This window comes from Lepus europaeus, chromosome 6, assembly GCF_033115175.1.
Source record: "Lepus europaeus isolate LE1 chromosome 6, mLepTim1.pri, whole genome shotgun sequence".
NCBI lineage: Eukaryota > Metazoa > Chordata > Mammalia > Lagomorpha > Leporidae > Lepus > Lepus europaeus.
This window is the reverse complement of record NC_084832.1, coordinates 33007997-33025616: the sequence shown is the minus strand read 5'-3', so window position 1 is coordinate 33025616 and position 17620 is coordinate 33007997. Positions and strand designations below refer to the sequence as shown.

The 17620-nt window shown below is 37.0% G+C and overlaps 1 protein-coding gene across 17 annotated transcripts in view; it reads right to left on the bottom strand.

Moving 5' to 3' along the window:
• The window catches only part of RBM26 (RNA binding motif protein 26), an 84141-nt gene that overhangs the window by 58318 nt on the left and 8203 nt on the right, over nucleotides 1-17620 (bottom strand). For all 17 annotated transcript variants that reach the window (XM_062194046.1, XM_062194043.1, XM_062194042.1 and 14 more), the window contains exons 2-3: nucleotides 3363-3481; nucleotides 2620-2756 (exon numbers count right to left, since the gene is read on the bottom strand). In XM_062194046.1, the coding sequence (XP_062050030.1) occupies nucleotides 2620-2756; nucleotides 3363-3481 (256 nt within the window). The remainder of the gene's footprint in view (nucleotides 1-2619; nucleotides 2757-3362; nucleotides 3482-17620) is intronic.

Below are 17620 nucleotides of genomic sequence, written 5' to 3'. Positions count from 1 at the left end.
ACTTTTATTATCTTCCCATCCACACTCTCTTCCCAATCTAGACAAAAAAAATGATACAAATACATTCTTCCTGATGCAGTTTTTCCCTTCTCTTTACTTCACTGCACTCTTGGAAGTAATTTATGTTGACAGAATACCACATTCCATAGTACACGCCTTTCTGGGAACTTTGAGTACACCCACAGCATTTAAAAAATGAGACTGCCATCTGTCATTTTGACAATTCTGAACTATCAAGGCTAAATATCCTCCACAATTAGTCAAGAAAGCATTGATGTTATACTACTAAATCAATAAATGTAAGACTAAACAATAACCTGCTTCGATGGAAGACTGCTTCTCAAAACCAAGGGCCTATCATTTACTCAAAATTTTTTTAAAAGATTAAAGCATAATTTGTAATAGTAAAAATCTGAAACTAATCAAAATCTTCATTAGTGGTCAAAACTTAAATTACTATATTTTATAAACACAATGTGCAGTGTCCTAACAGGACCTATATCCTTTCAGGTATAAAATAAGCTCAGTTATAAAATTATACTTTTGATCTCTCCTTGTAGGTAGAACTATCTGGGATGTTGGGAAAAGCAGGTATAAATAAATAAACACACACACATATATCCATATGTGTAAATATATTTAGATATGAGATAGATATTTGAGAATTTTTACATATTATAAATATATATATTATTTCATAACAAACTATATTGTTTATATAATCCGGGAAAAAGTATGAGGTGGAAAAACAAAGGTTACAATCATATCTCCCATCACACATATTCTCAACAATGATAGCAGCTTTCATTTACTGTGATGCTACTTCATGCCATACCACACACTATTTTACATATATTTTATTTTCTTCACACCTCTATAATATTTCTACGTCTCAGTCAAGTGAGCCTCAGAAAAGTAATGTTTTCAATGTCACAAGGCAATAACTTGTAAAAATCAAAGTTTAGGCCCAAGTTCTTATTTTTTTTGTTTTTTTTACCCAATGCCAGGAAATGCTATAATGACTTAACGGCCAACAATTATGATGGCATTTCAAAAAGTTCATGGGGAAATGGCATTAAAATATAATACACACTTTCCATGATCTTTTATAAATTTTAAATTATAAGAAGACTTCTTATAATTTTCCTAAAATTTCAATCTTTAAACATTAAATTGATAAGACCTGAAATACTATATTATATACCTATAAGAGTGAATGGAGAAATTATAAGATATAAACATTTAAAAGTATCTTAAAGTATGAACATTTCCATTGTCTTGTGAAGTCTTGTATTCAACAATGTTAAAAATAGTCCCATGGGGCTGGAGCTGTGCTGTGGTGGATAAAGCCGCAGCCTGCAGTACTGGCATCCCATTTGGGCGCCAGCGAGTCCCAGCTGCTACACTTCCAGTTCAGCTCTCTGCTATGGCCTGGGAAAGCAGGAGAAGATGGCCCAAGTCCTTGGGCCCCTGCACCTGCATGGAAGACCTGGAAGAAGCTCCTGGCTCTTTGCTTTGGATCAATGTGGCTCTGACTGTTGTAGCTATATGGGGAATGAACCAGCAGAGGGAAGACCTCTCTCTCTCTCTCTGCCTCTCTGTAACTCTGCCTTTCAAATAAATAAATAAAAATAAAAATAGTCCCTTGACAGAAAGCATTTAGCCTTGTGGTTAAAACATTCTGGAGTGCCTGGGTTCAGTCTCTAACTCTGGATCCCGACTCCAACTTCCTGCTACCGCATACTCTAGCAAGCAGTAGTGAGATGGCTCAAGTAATTGAATTCCTGTCACCCATCTGGGAGACCTGGATTGAGTTCTCAGATCTCAGCTTCAGCTATAGTCCCAGTCCAGCTCAGTCCTGCCAATGAAGTCATCTGTGTTGAAAACCAGTAGATAGAATCACTTGCTCTCTTTGCCTCACAAATAAAAATAAAATAGAAAGTCCCCCTACAAAATATATGTAGGACAAAAGCACACAGATCTAAACTCAATCTAATAATTTTCATAGAACACAGTTAAGACCCCATGTCCGTAAGATAAAAGAATTAAAAGCAGACTTGAGACGGCTATCTTTACAGAAGCCTGCTTATACGACTGGCTGCTGGCTGGCTTCTAGAAACCCTGAGTTCTGCAGAGTGCTCAGCATTTCCTGGTAAGAATGGCTCACTCTACTTGATTTATGAAAATAACATGATTTATGTTGAACATATAATTTCCTTTTGGGAGTCCAATACATACTAGGTATACAGTGCCTAAATGATCAGCATCAAATAAAAACCCTGGCATTTGGCTCTAGGGAGCTTCCTTTAATTCACATGTACTATAACAACTTGTTGCAAGGGCAAGTGCATCCTGCATGACTGCAAGGAGTCTGGAAGCTGTTTTCTACCTGATTTTCTCATATACTTTCTCTTTGCTGACTTTGCTTTGTATCCTTTTGCTGTAGCTAAAACACAGCTATGAGTATGACTACACATTGAGTCCTTTCAGCACTCCTAATGAAATCATCAAACATGGGGGTGGTCCTGAACACTCCTAACACAGAGATAAAATAAAACTTGGTTAAATTATTCCTTGTATGTATTTAAAGACTGTATAAGGTACATCAAAGATCCTTACCTCTTCCTTTTTTATATCTTTTTCTTGGTGCTGAAAAAATTCTACCTTCAGGCTTCCTGACGATGGCTGCTCTGGAGGAGGTAGATAACTCTTTGTATTCACAGCATCGAAAAGCTTTTCCACAAATATCTGTGTCTCTAAAAATAAAAACAAAAACCACAGATAAAAAGACATTTGCTAAGATATTAATTCTCCACTTCTTTACAATAGATCTCTAATATCAGATATATGTACTTTTATAAACCTAGAAATTATACTGAGACCAACAGTTTCCCAATCAGGGTGTCATGACACAAAATCCAAGTTTTCAGAGTGGTGGGGACTTGAATGGCCCAAGCCTGTGGAGTAGTTGCTTCTAGCCACAACCAGTCTTCCCCATTCAGCCCCACTCATAAATCCAACACAAACAGTTTGTTAACCTAGGTGTCAGCAAAGTGCAAAAAGTCAGAAAGCAATAAAGCGAAGTAGCTTCCCAAGTAGTACCATCTTTAAATAAACACCTACCCAGTCATGGTCTTAAACTGTAAACCTATGCAAGAAAAAAATACCACCATGCTTCCAAAATGAACATTAGGACATTAATGAGAAGAGGCTCCCATTTTAAATCAATTAAGGATATAATCAGTCATCATACTCTTTATTCAACTTTGATACAGTTAGAACCTGTATCTTATTGAGATCCTTGAATACTCTGTGGGTAATCTTAAGTAAACAAAGTAGTATCATAAAACAAAAGATTTTACCTTTCTGAAGAAATACATCCAGCTGATCAATACATAATGCTTTTAACTCTTTTTCACTTTTGTCTTTCTTTACCAAAGCCAGAACGTATTTTGCTAGGGCTGATGGATCTGCATCACAGCTAAAGAAAAGAGCAAGTTGAAGGAATTTTGCCATGTATAACAGCCATATACAACTATCCTGGAAATTCCAGTTACAAGTTAACTTAGTAGTGTAATAAACAAAATTAAGTAACTAAGTTAATACATGCAAAAAGCACCTGAGTCAAGGACAGCACTAAAGAAATATGTTCTCATTATATTTGTATCTTGTATGTCACACATAGCCATCATCTCTTAATAACATACCACATGGTATATTATATAGCAGAAAAGAAAGTCTAGAAATAGAGCCAATTAAAAATTTGATTTTATAATGTAGCATCCAAATCAATAAAGAAGAGTTAAACTATGCAATAAATGATTCTGAGACAACTTAGCAGTTACATCTTAAAAAACTAACTTGAATCCATAACAGTCTATCTACTACAGTATATATAAAACTGTAAAAACATGAAACCATTAAAGAATTATTTTGTAATGAGTTATTTTTGTAACTCTGTAATAATGAAGACCTTTTCAATTATAATGCAAAATCCATATCACAATATTTTGATTTTTGTAAAAAGGACAACCTGCAAGGAAAAAAAAGAGTCAAGTAACAAATGAGGAAAATGTTCAGATAGTTTTATTCATCATAAAAAGGCAAATTCTTCTAAAACATAGTTTCTATCTATCAAGAGCAACACTGTAAAAGAAAAAAAAAAAAAAACTATAAACACAAAAAGAAATGGGAGCCAGGAGTGTGGCACAGCAGGTTAAACTATTGCCTAAATGCTGTAACTCTGTATGGATGGTAGTTCCTATCCCTGCTACTCCATTTCTGATCCAGCTCTCTACTAAAAGCAGCTGGGAAAGCAAAAGAAGACAACCCAAGCACTTAGGCCCCTGCCACCAATGGGAGAAACCTGGATGGAGTTCCAGGTTCCTGGCTCTGGCATGGCCCAGTCTGGCCTACTAAAGCCATCTGGGGAATAAACTAGCAGATGGGAGATTCTGTCACTCTACCTCTTAAATAAAATAAATCAATCTTTAAATTTTACAGGTCAGTAGAAGGGAGCTGGATGGGAAGTGGAGCAACTGGGACTCAAACTGGTGCCCTTGTGGGATCCCGGTATCATAGGCAGCAGCTTTACTCACTATGTCACAACACTGGCCCCTAAAGATCATTTTACAACTTAAAGTAAATTGCCGTGAAAAAAAAACAGCTTTTTTTTTTTTTTTGATGGGCAGAGTGGATAGTGAGAGAGAGAGAGAGAGAGAAAGGTCTTCCTTTTGCCGTTGGTTCACCCTCCAATGGCCGCTGCGGCCAGCGCATCTTGCTGATCTGAAGCCAGGAGCCAGGTGCTTTTCCTGGTCTCCCATGGGGTGCAGGGCCCAAGCACTTGGGCCATCCTTCACTGCCTTCCCAGGCCATAGCAGAGAGCTGGCCTGGAAGAGGAGCAACCGGGATAGAATCCGGAGCCCCAACCAGGACTAGAACCCGGTGTGCCGGCCCCACAAGGTGGAGGATTAGCCTGTTAAGCCACGGCGCCAGCCAAAAACAGCAATGTTAACCACTAACATTTACTAAACCTGTCTGTGCCATGCACTCTACTCCTAGCTGTACACACTCATTAACCTCTCAATTTACTGATGAAGAAACAGAGACTTGGGAAAAAATTTGGCAGACTGACCAAAACAACACAGCAATTATGTAAAAGAAGATTTAAACCTAAATCTCATTCTCCAAAGTTCTCTCCTCCCTTCAGAAAAAGGTACCTCCTTCTTTGATGGCCCGTTCTTTCTGCTGGGATCTCACTTGCAGAGATCTTTCATTTAGGGTTTTTTTTTTTTTTTGCCAGAGTGTCTTGGCTTTCCATGCCTGAAATACTCTCATGGGATTTTTAGCCCGATCTGAATGCCTTAAGGGCTGATTCTGAGGCCAGAGTGCTATTTAGGACATCTGCCATTCTGAGTCTGCTGTGTATCCCGCTTCCATGCTGGATCGTTCTCTCCTTTTTGATTCTATCAGTTCGTATTAGCAGACACTAGTCTTTATTTATGTGATCCCTTTAACTCTTAATCCTATTATTATGATCAATTATGAACTGAAACTGATCACTTTGACTAGTGAGATGGCACTGGTACATGCCACCTTGATGGGATTGAATTGGAATCCCTTGGCACATTTCTAACTCTACCATTTGGGGCAAGTCCAATTGAGCATGTGCCAAACTGTACACTCTTATATTTAACAGGGATCACTTTTCAGTTAAACACCTAAGAATAACTGTGTGTTAATTAAATAGCTCAACCAATAGTATTAAGTAGAATTTAAAAAATACTAAAAGGGATAAAGTAATAAGTTGTTCCTCAACAGTCGGGACAAGGGCTGATCAAGTCATTGTTTCTCATAGTGTCCATTTCACTTCAACAGCCATCCCACACTTTGGAATTTACCCAAAGGAAATTAAATTGGCAAATAAAAGAGATGTCTGCACCTCAATGTTTATTGCAGCTCAGTTCACAATAGCTAAGACCTGGAATCAACATAAATGCCCATCAACAGTAGACTGGATAAAGAAATTATGGGATATGTACTCTATAGAATACTATTCAGCAGTAAAAAAAAAAAATGAAATCTGGTCATTTGCAACAAAATGGAGGAATCTAGAAAACATCATGCTGAGTGAATTAAGCCAGTCCCAAAGGGACAAACATCATACCTTCTCCCTGATCCGTGACAACTAACCGAGCACCAAAAAGGAAACCTGTTGATTTTACAAGGGTATTAATGACAAAAAGGCTCAGCAACAGCTTTGTAAAAGAGAAATAAAAAAGATATTGGGGGAGTCACAGGAGAGACAGACAACTTCAAATGAGTAGTGAGGAAAAGAATACATAGCTCATTTGAAGAAAAACAAATTCACATGTGATACATGTGACACAACATCCTTCAACTCATTTTTATTGCTTGTTTTTGTAATAACTGTTAGCAATTTTAACTCTAATATAAATATGATACAGATTTCATGTTCTACACAAAGTTCAAATGCTAAAATATTAATAACCTATACACATTAAAGCTAGAAAATAATACAAGACATACCAAAATCTTTTAATTCCTATACTTATCTAAAATATAAAACAGTTCAGTAAAAGCACAGCAATAATGTCACTAAATCAAAGCTACACCTTAAAAACAGTGAACAATTTGGGATATACCAACAGAATCACCAACAAAAAAAAACTAATTGCAAATGAACAGGTATAATTCAACCATCTTCAATTTGTTTTGTTGCATTTTATAAAGGTTCCACAGGTTATAATAGTGTCAGAGTTGAGAACTATTTTATTAAGGAACTAGAATAGAATTTATCATATAGAGTATAAGACTTCCTTATCTGCATCATTATGGTGATTTTAAAGTACTTCCCAAATTCTTTACCCCTCCCTTCAAAACTGTAATTCCTCACCCCTTGAGAGTGGGCTCAATTTAGTGACTTGTTTCTAACTAACAGAATATGGCAGAGATGATGGTATGTCTGACTTCTACGACTAGGTCATAAAAGGCACTGAAGTGTTCTCACTGTTCTCTCCTATTATGTGTTCTAGAGAAATCAGCAACTGCATCCTAAAGACACTTAAGAAACCTAATGGAGAACACCCGGTGGCAATGAAATAGGGTTCCAGCCAATAGCTAGCAAAGAATTGAAGCCTCTTGCCATAGACCAATAGTAAGTGAGTTTGGAAGCAGATTCTAAAGTCTCAAAAGAACCCTAAGACTGCTTTCCTGACTGATAGCTTGCATCTCAATGAGGTCAGATTCCCAGTTTATCTGCTCCTAAATTCAGAACCTCTAGAAACAGGGGAATCATAAATGTCTTCTATGCTACTAAGTTTCAGGGTAATTTTTTCATCAGTAATTATGAATCAAATCTTCTCATAAATCTATTTCCATTTATTTACAAAAACTTTGTGAGTTTTATTCTAAACAAAAAGCTTAAAAAATCCATTTCAGTGCTACATGATTTTTTAAGACTTCCACTTTCTTTCAAAAATGTACTGGAATATACTTATATCAAGAAAATTTTCATTACAATACAATGAAAATTATTTAGAGTTTCATGTTTTATCATAATGAGCATGGAAATATTTGTCTATAATGAAATAACATGAAAACATGGGGCAAAAACTTCATGATGTATCTAGAGAGACAAAATATGCTAGCATTTAGCAATCTGGTAAAACTGTATGACCATGAAGCAATACTTACATTTATATGTTAAGTAACTGAAATGTGCACAATTGACCAGACATCAACTGAGACATCAAGCTAAATATACTTCAGTTACTAGAAATCATGATACATATTACTATTACTGTTATAATGTTTCATTTTAATGGCTATTATCAAATTTGGAGTCTCTACATTGAATCCAGATCTTAAAATTTGATTGAATATCGTTTGATTATTGTGAATTTCCAATTTTATAGTGGCCTTTCTAAGGACTTGTCATTTTCTATTTCTCTTAAATAAATATATTTATTCCATCCTCACAATCATTTTTCAAATAGGACACTCTAAAAGTGAGTTAAAATGTTAGAGAGAAGAATTCTGTAAATTTTGGAATTATTATGGTCCAAAAATTAGTTCGATAGAACAGCAAGCCAAAAAATTCTGAGCCATCTTTGTGATCAATATCTTCTGCAGGAAGCAATTTGAACTGAATCAAAAACCAATAGCCACAACAAGAAACTACCATACACAGAAATGCTAAATGCTTTAAATAGCCTGAAAGGCATATTTTAAAAAGCATTTATTTATTTTAAAGGCAGAGTGAGAGTGAGAAAGTGAGTGAGTGAGGGGGGGGGGGGGAGTGAGAGAGTGAGAGAGAGGCAGAGACACATAGAAAAATCAATCTTCCATCCGCTGGTTAATTCCCCAAATGGTAACATGGGCCCAGACTGGGCCAGGCAAGTCATGAACCCAGAACTCTATCCTGGTCTCCCATGTAAGTAGCAAGGTTCCAACCACTTGGGCCACCATCAGCTGCTTTCCCAGGTAGTTGGATAGGAAGCAGAACAGCTGGAACTCAAACCAGCACTTGAATGAGATGCCAGCATTGCAAATGGCAGCTTAACCTACTTTGTCACAGTGCTGGCCTCCAGATAATTTTTTAAAAATTTGTTACAGTTCAAATTGTATAGTAGAAGCAAGGCTCATAATTTCACACTTAATAGCAAAACAACAAAATTTGCATTTTGGGGGAGTGAAATAGCAGGTGGGGGTGCTCCCTGCTCTCTCCCTTTCTCCCTCTCAAATAATTTTTTTTAATGTTACTGAAATCTTCATGTATATCACAAAGGGTAGGGAGGAGTAATCACATTTTGAAAATGTTTAAGCATTAAGAAATAGTATTAAAAGTCTTTCTCCCTATTTAGAATTTAGACCAAATTCTCACTGCCTCTGTTTCACTACTATTTCATCTCTAAAAAAAATAAACAAAATCTGATCATGAGTGATAGTGACCAAAGAGCACTGTAACTCGAATTACTCTTCTGTATGAATGTATTGGGAATGGGGAGGAGGGGGTCGAGAAGAAGACCAAAGAAAACCAGAAAACTACAAAATAAGAAAGGCGTGAAACCTGACTTACCAATAGCATTTGTGGAAAACTGATGGGTGAGGGTAGGAATGAACACTTTGAGTATTTTAATTAACAGTAACTTATATGAAGTAGTTGGGAGGAATGGTAAGTAATAAAGATGCAATACAAAATAGAAAACTGAGAATTAGTGAGAGAACAATGCTGCAGTAGAGCACTATGGCTTTTAGTTCTAGATACCACCTTTTATAATCATGAACAAATTCTTAGAAAATGATCGTAACAGTAAAATAGATGTCATTATAATACAGCTTACTAGGAACTCACAGCCTAAAGAACTGAATGTCTGAGAGAAGTTGGTAAGTCTTCAAATAATTGAAAGACTACCACAAGGAAGGATTACTATACTAATTCAATATATTTTCCATGTGTATATAATTAGAACCAGTAAATAGAAAAAAAATTTTGGCCTAAAATAGAGATGGACTTTAATAATCAGAGGCCTCCCAAAGGCAGAATAAACTGCCTGGAGCAAAGTGAGTTTTCTATTATTAGAATGGTTTCAAGCATAAGCTGAAGAGGCCTTAGCAAGATAAACACTGGAATGGACAATAAATGTCCTACAAATCCAAAAAAGTATAATTTTCAGGTTTAATTTTGTTCAAAAGATATTGTACAAAAACCTATACAAAATACAATATTCTTTTCCATTACTGATGATATATTAGAAATGAAAACTAATTTTAAAAAATTATCTATACCTATAGGTAAAATGCAAACTATAAAAGAGCTTTATCAAAAAAATTATGAGAATTCAAAAACAGAACATCTTACTAACGTGTGCAGCCTCTGGGCCTAACAGTATCTGAAGGAGAAGGAATACAAGAACTAATCTATCTCACTAACTCAACAGTTCATTTATATTAAGAACTCCTTTTCCATGTTCACAACGCTTGGCTTTGTGACTGGTTATTTGGGGTTTGGTGATTATCTTTCAAACACTGCAGTCATAATTCAATAATATTTAATATTATTCTACGCCCTGAAGACATAACTCAAAAAACTAAAGCCCTGGCCTGAAGTGCCAGCATCCCATACGGGCGCGGGTTAAAGACCCAGCTGCTCCACTTTCCATCCAGCTCTCTGCTATGGCCAGGGAAAGCAGTAGAAGATGGTCCAAGTCCTTGGGCCCCTGCACCCACATGGAAGACCCCAGAAGCAGCTCCTGGTTCCTGGCTTCAGATCAGTGCAGCTCCGGCCATTGCGGCCAACTGGGGAGTGAACCAGGAGATGGAAGACCTCCCTCTCTCTGCCTCTCCTCTTTGTGTAACTCTTTCAAATAAACAAATCTTTAAAAAAAAAAAAAAAAAACTAAACTAAACTAAACTAAAGACCATCTCCCACAGATTTATACTGGGGAGGAGAGGAGACATACACTATGTACATATACATATATTCACGCACATTAACAAGGATAAGAGGGAAAGATGGAAGAAAACAGGAGAGGGAAAAAGTGATAAATACAGTTACTATCTTAGATAAGATCATCAGGGAAGGATTCTGATGAAGTGACATTTAAACAGGGATCTGAATTTAGACAGGGATTGGAATGGAGAACAAGCATGCTTTCAGATTCTAGAAAAAGACACCCCCAGCCAAGTTAACTCAGCACAAACAGTTGAGGTGGAGGCCTAACAGAACACATAGGAAGAACAAGAGTACAGCAAAATGGAGTAAAGTTATTACTATAAACATCTGAATAACATGGCTCCCTCTTCAAGGATCTCAAATAAACTGCCTTAGAAATCTTTGACAAATTAAATATGCATATTACTATGAAGTCATTCAAACCATTGATTTTTAAAGGCATAAAAATAAAACCTTATCAATTTCAAAATATATTGTGTTAAAGATACAGCTAATAAAAACTTTGATTAAAAAAAAAGAGCATACCCTTAAAAGCATAGAAGAGATCATTTATGAGGGTTAATCTCTCCTAGCTGTATCTGGGAAAGGAACTGCATCTACTAAATAAGTTAAGGAAACTGAAGTAACCAGAAAGTCAAATGTTACAATAAAACCTCCCAAACCTCAGTAGTTTAAATACCATGATTCAAATCACTCCTAGAAATAAATTCTAACACACTTGTCATTTTTGTATGCTTTAGTTTTAATTTAGGATTTTCAAAATAAGATTGAGACAGCAAAGTAAAGAAAGCTAAAGCACTCCAGTACTATATTCCAAAAAGAAGTTTGTTTTGCTCAAGTTTCTTGGAAGCGTTAGAAATTCAGTAGAAGATGACTGATAGAATTGAACCCAAGCTTCCATTTTCAGTAATCTTGAAAATGAGGAGCTGGAGGTGGTAGTGGGAATTAAAAATTAAATTTAAATATGTTAACTCAGTAACTTTAGAACACGGATATACACCCACATCTGTTCCTGCCAAATTTTCATTTTATATTCAAGAAAAATATCTAATTTGCATCAAAGTCATGATTTCATATTCTTTTTAAGACCTATTTATTTATTTGAGAGGCAGAAATAATAGAGAGAGAGGTATCTTCCATCTGTTGGTTCACTTCTCAAATGTCCCAAAAAGTTAGGGCTGTGCCAGGCAGAAACCAGACGTAAAGGTGGTAGGTCCTCATTAATGAGGAAGCTGGATCAGAAGTACAGGGTAGCCAGCAGTTTAACTGGCACTCCAAAAGTAGGATGAGGGAGTCTCAGAGAGCAGCTTAACCTACTGTGACACAGTGCCCACCATCATGATTCTATATTTAGTATTAAACTATTAAACCTCCAATTTTCACTATGACAAATATAACAGACATTGAAATTTTTTATTATGTCACTTCATTCAAATAAAAAGGCAAAAAAGATCATGTGTTTATGATGATTAGTTGTAGCAAAGATTTAAGTTCATTGTACAAAATAAAATCACCACCAAAATATCTGAACATGACATATCCCCATGAGCATCACACAATTCATTTCTTAAAACATTGCTCAAACTTATCACAATGAGTTATCATAACACTAAAAATTATTTACTCAGTTCTTTTATTCTCCTCTCAACAGTTTTGGTTTCAGGATCCCTCTATGCTTTATAAATCAGAATTCCAAAGAGCTTTTTACTTTAACAGATTCTATCAATATTTACAATATTAAGAAAACTGAGAAAGTTGTTAGTTTAGAATAACATTACATCCATTACAACTTATCATACACACACACACACACACACACACATATATATATATATATTTTTTTTTTCCTTTAAACTCATCTTTCCCAGCTTGGGTCATGTCCTCACTACAGCTCAGGGATAAACAGCACTCCATTACTGACAGCCTCAGCTGAAAGAAAATACTGGGTTTTTTACATGAAAAAAAAAAAAAAACAACCTTTATTTTCTAAAACATTTTATGAGAATAGTGATATTTCACATTTTTGCAAATATCTTTAACACCTGGCCAAACAGAAGACAGATAAGTCTATGTCTGCTTTTATAATTTATCTGCTGTGATATTTTGTTTGAAGTACCTGAAGAAACCGGGCCATACACATAAAGAAAAAAGAAAAATCAGGTCTTCACAAAATTCCATAAAAAGATCAGGGGAGTCCTCACACACCTGAGAAGCACTGCTTTATGTAAATTACTTACAATTACCTATTAAGTGTCTAAATCAAAGGTAAGTCAATCTTCATATACTCCAAGATAAGATTCAATAATTAGATCACAAAAATCAATGTAAACGCTTAGTATTCAGGGTAAAGAGCATAACCCAAAGGGCAAAGTACGGACCCACAGTACCACAGAACTCTCTCAAAAAGGAAAATCAGAAACTACAAATGGGAGCCTACCAAAAAAATTCATTTAGGAATATATTTTATATTCCAAGTCATATTCCAAGTTGAGGAAGAGGTGGGTTCTCTGGGAAAGAGACTGGTTTCAAAGGCCACCACTTCAGTTAACTCACATTCTACCTAAAACTAGATTATCTGAGGTACATCCCCCTTCAGTTACTAAGAGGAGAAAAAAGGCCAGGGAACATTTTCTTTCATGAACAAGATAAAGCAAAGTTATCCGAGAAATAACGCCAACGACTAGGGGGAAAAATACACACACACACACACACACCCCTAATGCTGTCATTCTGTTATATCAACTTGGATGAGTCAAATAAACCCATAAGGCCTATTTCTCAAATATTTAAAAGTAAACAAACAAAAGGCCTGGCTAACACTGTGTAGCACTAAATGGTACACATTTACTTCTAAGTTTCCTTTTTTTAATATTGCTAGCACAATCATGTTAAAAAAATTTTCCTTAAAAAGGGGAAATTGTAAGACACATTTCCATTCACAAATCTCAGGACTAAAGTTTAAGTTTCTTCATCTGAGATAAATTGTTCTGCTAAATCAGAAATTTTAAATATGATTACATGAAAAGCATTTTATGAGCATACTTCTAAAAGCCCATGGAAAATGGAATTAAAGACAAAATTATTTTGGTGCAAAAAAAATCTCTGAAATCCACACACATGCAGGGTCTCCAAATATTCATCTTCATGAATTTGTGCATTATGTGCATTATGCATAATGTGAATTATGAAGAAACAATGCATGGATTTAAAAAAAAAACTTTTATACCAAAATAATTGTCTTTAAAATATTTTAAACTTATAGTTATGTAGTTAAAAGGCAGACAAACAGATCTATCCACTGGTTCACTACCCAAAAGCCTGCAACAGCCAGGAGCCCAATCCAGGTCTTGCAGCTCAATGCGGGCTCTCAATTATTTGAGCCATTGTCTGGTGCCTCTCAGGGTATGCGTTAGGAAGCTGGAATTGACAGAGGATCCCAGGCACTTAGATATGGGATGCAGGTGTCTCTAATGGTGTTTTTTTGTGTTTTTTGTTTGTTTGTTTGTTTTTAAGATTTATTTATTTATTTGAAAGAGTTACACAGAGAGAGGAGAGGCAGAGAGAGAATCTTCCATCTGTTGGTTCACTGCCCAATTGGCTACAATGGCTGGAGCTGCGCCAGTCCGAAGCCAGGAGCCAGGAGCCTCTTCTGGGTCTCCCAATTGAGTGCAGGGGCCCAAGGACTTGGGCCATCTTCTACTGCTATCCCAGGCCATAGCAGATTGCTGGATTGGAAGTGGAGCTGCCGGGACTTGAACCGGTGCCCATATGAGATGCCGATTCTGCAGGCGGTGGCTTTAGCCACTACGCCACAGCACCAGGCCCTCTAATGGTGTTTTGACCACTGCACTGAACACCTCCACCAAAACTTATTTCTTAATTCTACTTTTCCATTACCATTTGAATTATGCTCTATTAATCTGCCAAACACAATAAGCAAATGTTAAGAGATTACCAATAAATTATACTTAAAATTATAAATTATAAGAAGGAATACACCTGGCTCCTGGCTTTGGATCGGCGCAGTGCCGGCCATAGCAGCCATTTGGGGAGTGAACCACTGTCTATAACTCTACCTGTTTAAAAAAAAAAAATTCCAGGGCTGAGGCAGGGGGAGAAGGGAAGGCTGGCATCATGACATAGCAGGTTAAGTCACTGACTACAATACCAACACCAGCAGCCTACATGGATGTCAGTTCAAGTCTCGGTTGCCCTACTTGTGATCCAGCTCCCTGTATACAAACGCTCCTGGAAAAGCAGCAGCAGATGACCCAAGTGGGAGACATGGATGGCATTCCAGGCTCATGGCTTCAGCCTGACCCAACCCTGGCACTGCAGCCATTTGGAGAGTGAACCAGTGGATGGAAGCACATATGTGCCCTCTTGATTGACCTAAATGCCTTTAAAATAAATAAATCTTACAAAAAAAAAAAAAAAAAAAAACACCTCCCAAGGGTTGGTGCTTTGGCACAATGGGTTAAGCTGATGCCTATTTCCCTGGTATCCGATATCAGAGTACCAGTTCAAATTCCAGCTGCTCTGCTTACAATCCACCTCCCTGCTAATGTGCTTGGGAAACCAGCAGAAGATGTCCCAAATCCTTGGGACCCATGTGGGAGACCTGATGGAGTTCCAGACTCCTGGTTTCAGAAGGCCCCTGGCTCCTGGCTTACACTTAGACCAGTCCTGGTTGGTGTAGCCATTTGGGGAGTGAACAGAAGATGGAAGATCAATTTTGTAATCAAAAAGGTGGAAGTATCTGCTTGCTAATAAAGAATGTTTTCATGAAAAAAAAAAAAAAGATGGAAGATCAATTTCAATCTCTCTCTCTCCGTACCCCTTCTGTCACTCTGCCTTTTAAATATAGTTTTTAAAAAGGAAATGAAAATGTTGAAATAGAAAAAAGCTCAGTGTTCCTTAAAGATAAATATTGACAGACCACTAGCAAAATTAATCAAGAAAATAAAAAAAATTATAATTAAATAGTTAGAATTAAATTAAAGGAGAGACCACCACAATAAACTCAACAACTATTAACTAAATAATATGGGACTGGTGCTGTGTCTTAGAAGGCTAAACTTCCACCTGCAGCATCAGCATTCCATATGGGCACCAGTTCAAGTCCTGGCTACTCCTCTTTTGATCCAACTCTCTGCTATAGCCTGGGAAAGCAGTAGAAGATGGCCCAAATCCTTGGGCCCCTGCACCCACATGGGAGACCCAGAAGTAGGCTCCTGGCTCCTACTGGCTTTGGATCTGCTCAGCTCTGGCCATTGCAACCATCAGGGAGTGAATCAGCAGATGGAAATCCTTTCTCTCTGTCTCTCCCCCTCTCTGCCTGTAACTCTATCTCTGAAATAAAATAAACTGTAACTCTAAGAAAAAAAAATACAGCATTCAAAAAAAAACAAAAAAAAAACAAAAAAAACCATAGCAATTTAAGAGAAAAATCATAAGTTGCCAAAAGTGTCACAAGAAACAGAATACTTACAGACCTATACCTATTACTAAAGACAATAAAATTCTTCATATATAAAACAAACAAACAAACAAACCACTTCAGCCCCTGATATCTTCACTGGCATAGAATATCAAACATTATAAGAAAAACCTAGGCCAGTGCCGTGGCTCAACAGGCTAATCCTCCACCTGCGGCGCCGGCACACCGGGTTCTAGTCCTGGTTGCCCCTCTTCCAGGCCAGCTCTCTGCTATGGCCCGGGAGTGCAGTGGAGGATGGCCCAAGTGCTTGGGCCCTGCACCCCATGGGAGACCAGGAGAAGCACCTGGCTCCTGGCTTCGGATCAGCACAATGCGCCAGCCGCAGCGGCCGCTGGAGGGTGAACCAACGGCAAAAAGAAAGACCTTTCTCTCTGTCTCTCTCTCTCACTATCCACCCTGCCTGTCAAAAAAAAAAAAAAAAAAAAAGAAAGAAAAAGAAAAACGTATAATAATCCCATATAAAGCTATACAGGAAAAACAAAAAAGAGGACAGAATACTTCCCCCACTTGTTATAATATAGCAAATCAAATCCAACAATATCGATTTAAAAAGACAATACACCAAGACAAAGCAGGATTCATCTCAGGAATGCAAGGTAGGCCTGCCATCTGAAAATCAAAACATTTAATATGCCAGTTCGCAAAAGAAGAAAAAATCTCATATAAACATCTCAAAAAATGCAAAAAAAGATTGTTACAAATTCAATACCCTTTCATGACAAAAACAACAAGTTAAGGAAAAAAAAGATAATTTCCTTAACCTAGTAAAAGATAGCTACAAAAAATTTAAGGCTGATATAAATTAATAATGAAACAGTAAATCTCTTCCCCTAAGACTAGGAACTAGAGAAGGATGGATATTCCTTCTTACCACTTCAACTTTGCAGTTTCTAGCCAATGTAATGAGAAAAGAAATGAAGGCATAAAAATCAGAAAGTAAAACTGTCATTTTCAGATTATATGAATGGTACAATAAAACCCAACAGAATTCATGAAATAACTACCAGAGCTATAAAAAGTACTTAGTGGGCCGGCGCCGCGGCTCAATAGGCTAATCCTCCGCCTGCGGCGCCGGCACACCGGGTTCTAGTCCTGGTCGGGCCGTCGGATTCTATCCCAGTGGCAGTGGAGGATGGCCCAAGTCCTTGGGCCCTGCACCCCATGGGAGACCAGGAGGAAGCACCTGGCTCCTGCCTTCGGATCAGCATGGTGTGCCGGCTGCAGCGCGCCAGCCACGGCGGCCATTGAAGGGTGAACCAAGGGCAAAGGAAGACCTTTCTCTTTGTCTCTCTCACTGTCCACTCTGCTGTCAAAAAAAAAAAAAAGTACTTAGTAAAGTTGCAGAATACAGGCCACTACATAAATTTCTATGTACTAAAAATAAAAATTGGAAAACAGTATTTTAAAATGCTGCTTGTAAAGCATCATAAGCCAGGTTAAAAAAAAAATCTAACACAGATTTGTAAGACCCCTACACAAAAACTGCAAAACATTGATTGTATATAGATACAATACCTCAGGAAGAATCACTAGGTAACAAATCTTAACCTTACTCCATGATGTTACAGGCAAAAGATACTAAATATAACCCTAAATTAAAAATAAACATACCTATTTCAGAAGTTACTGCTTTTGTAAACTAA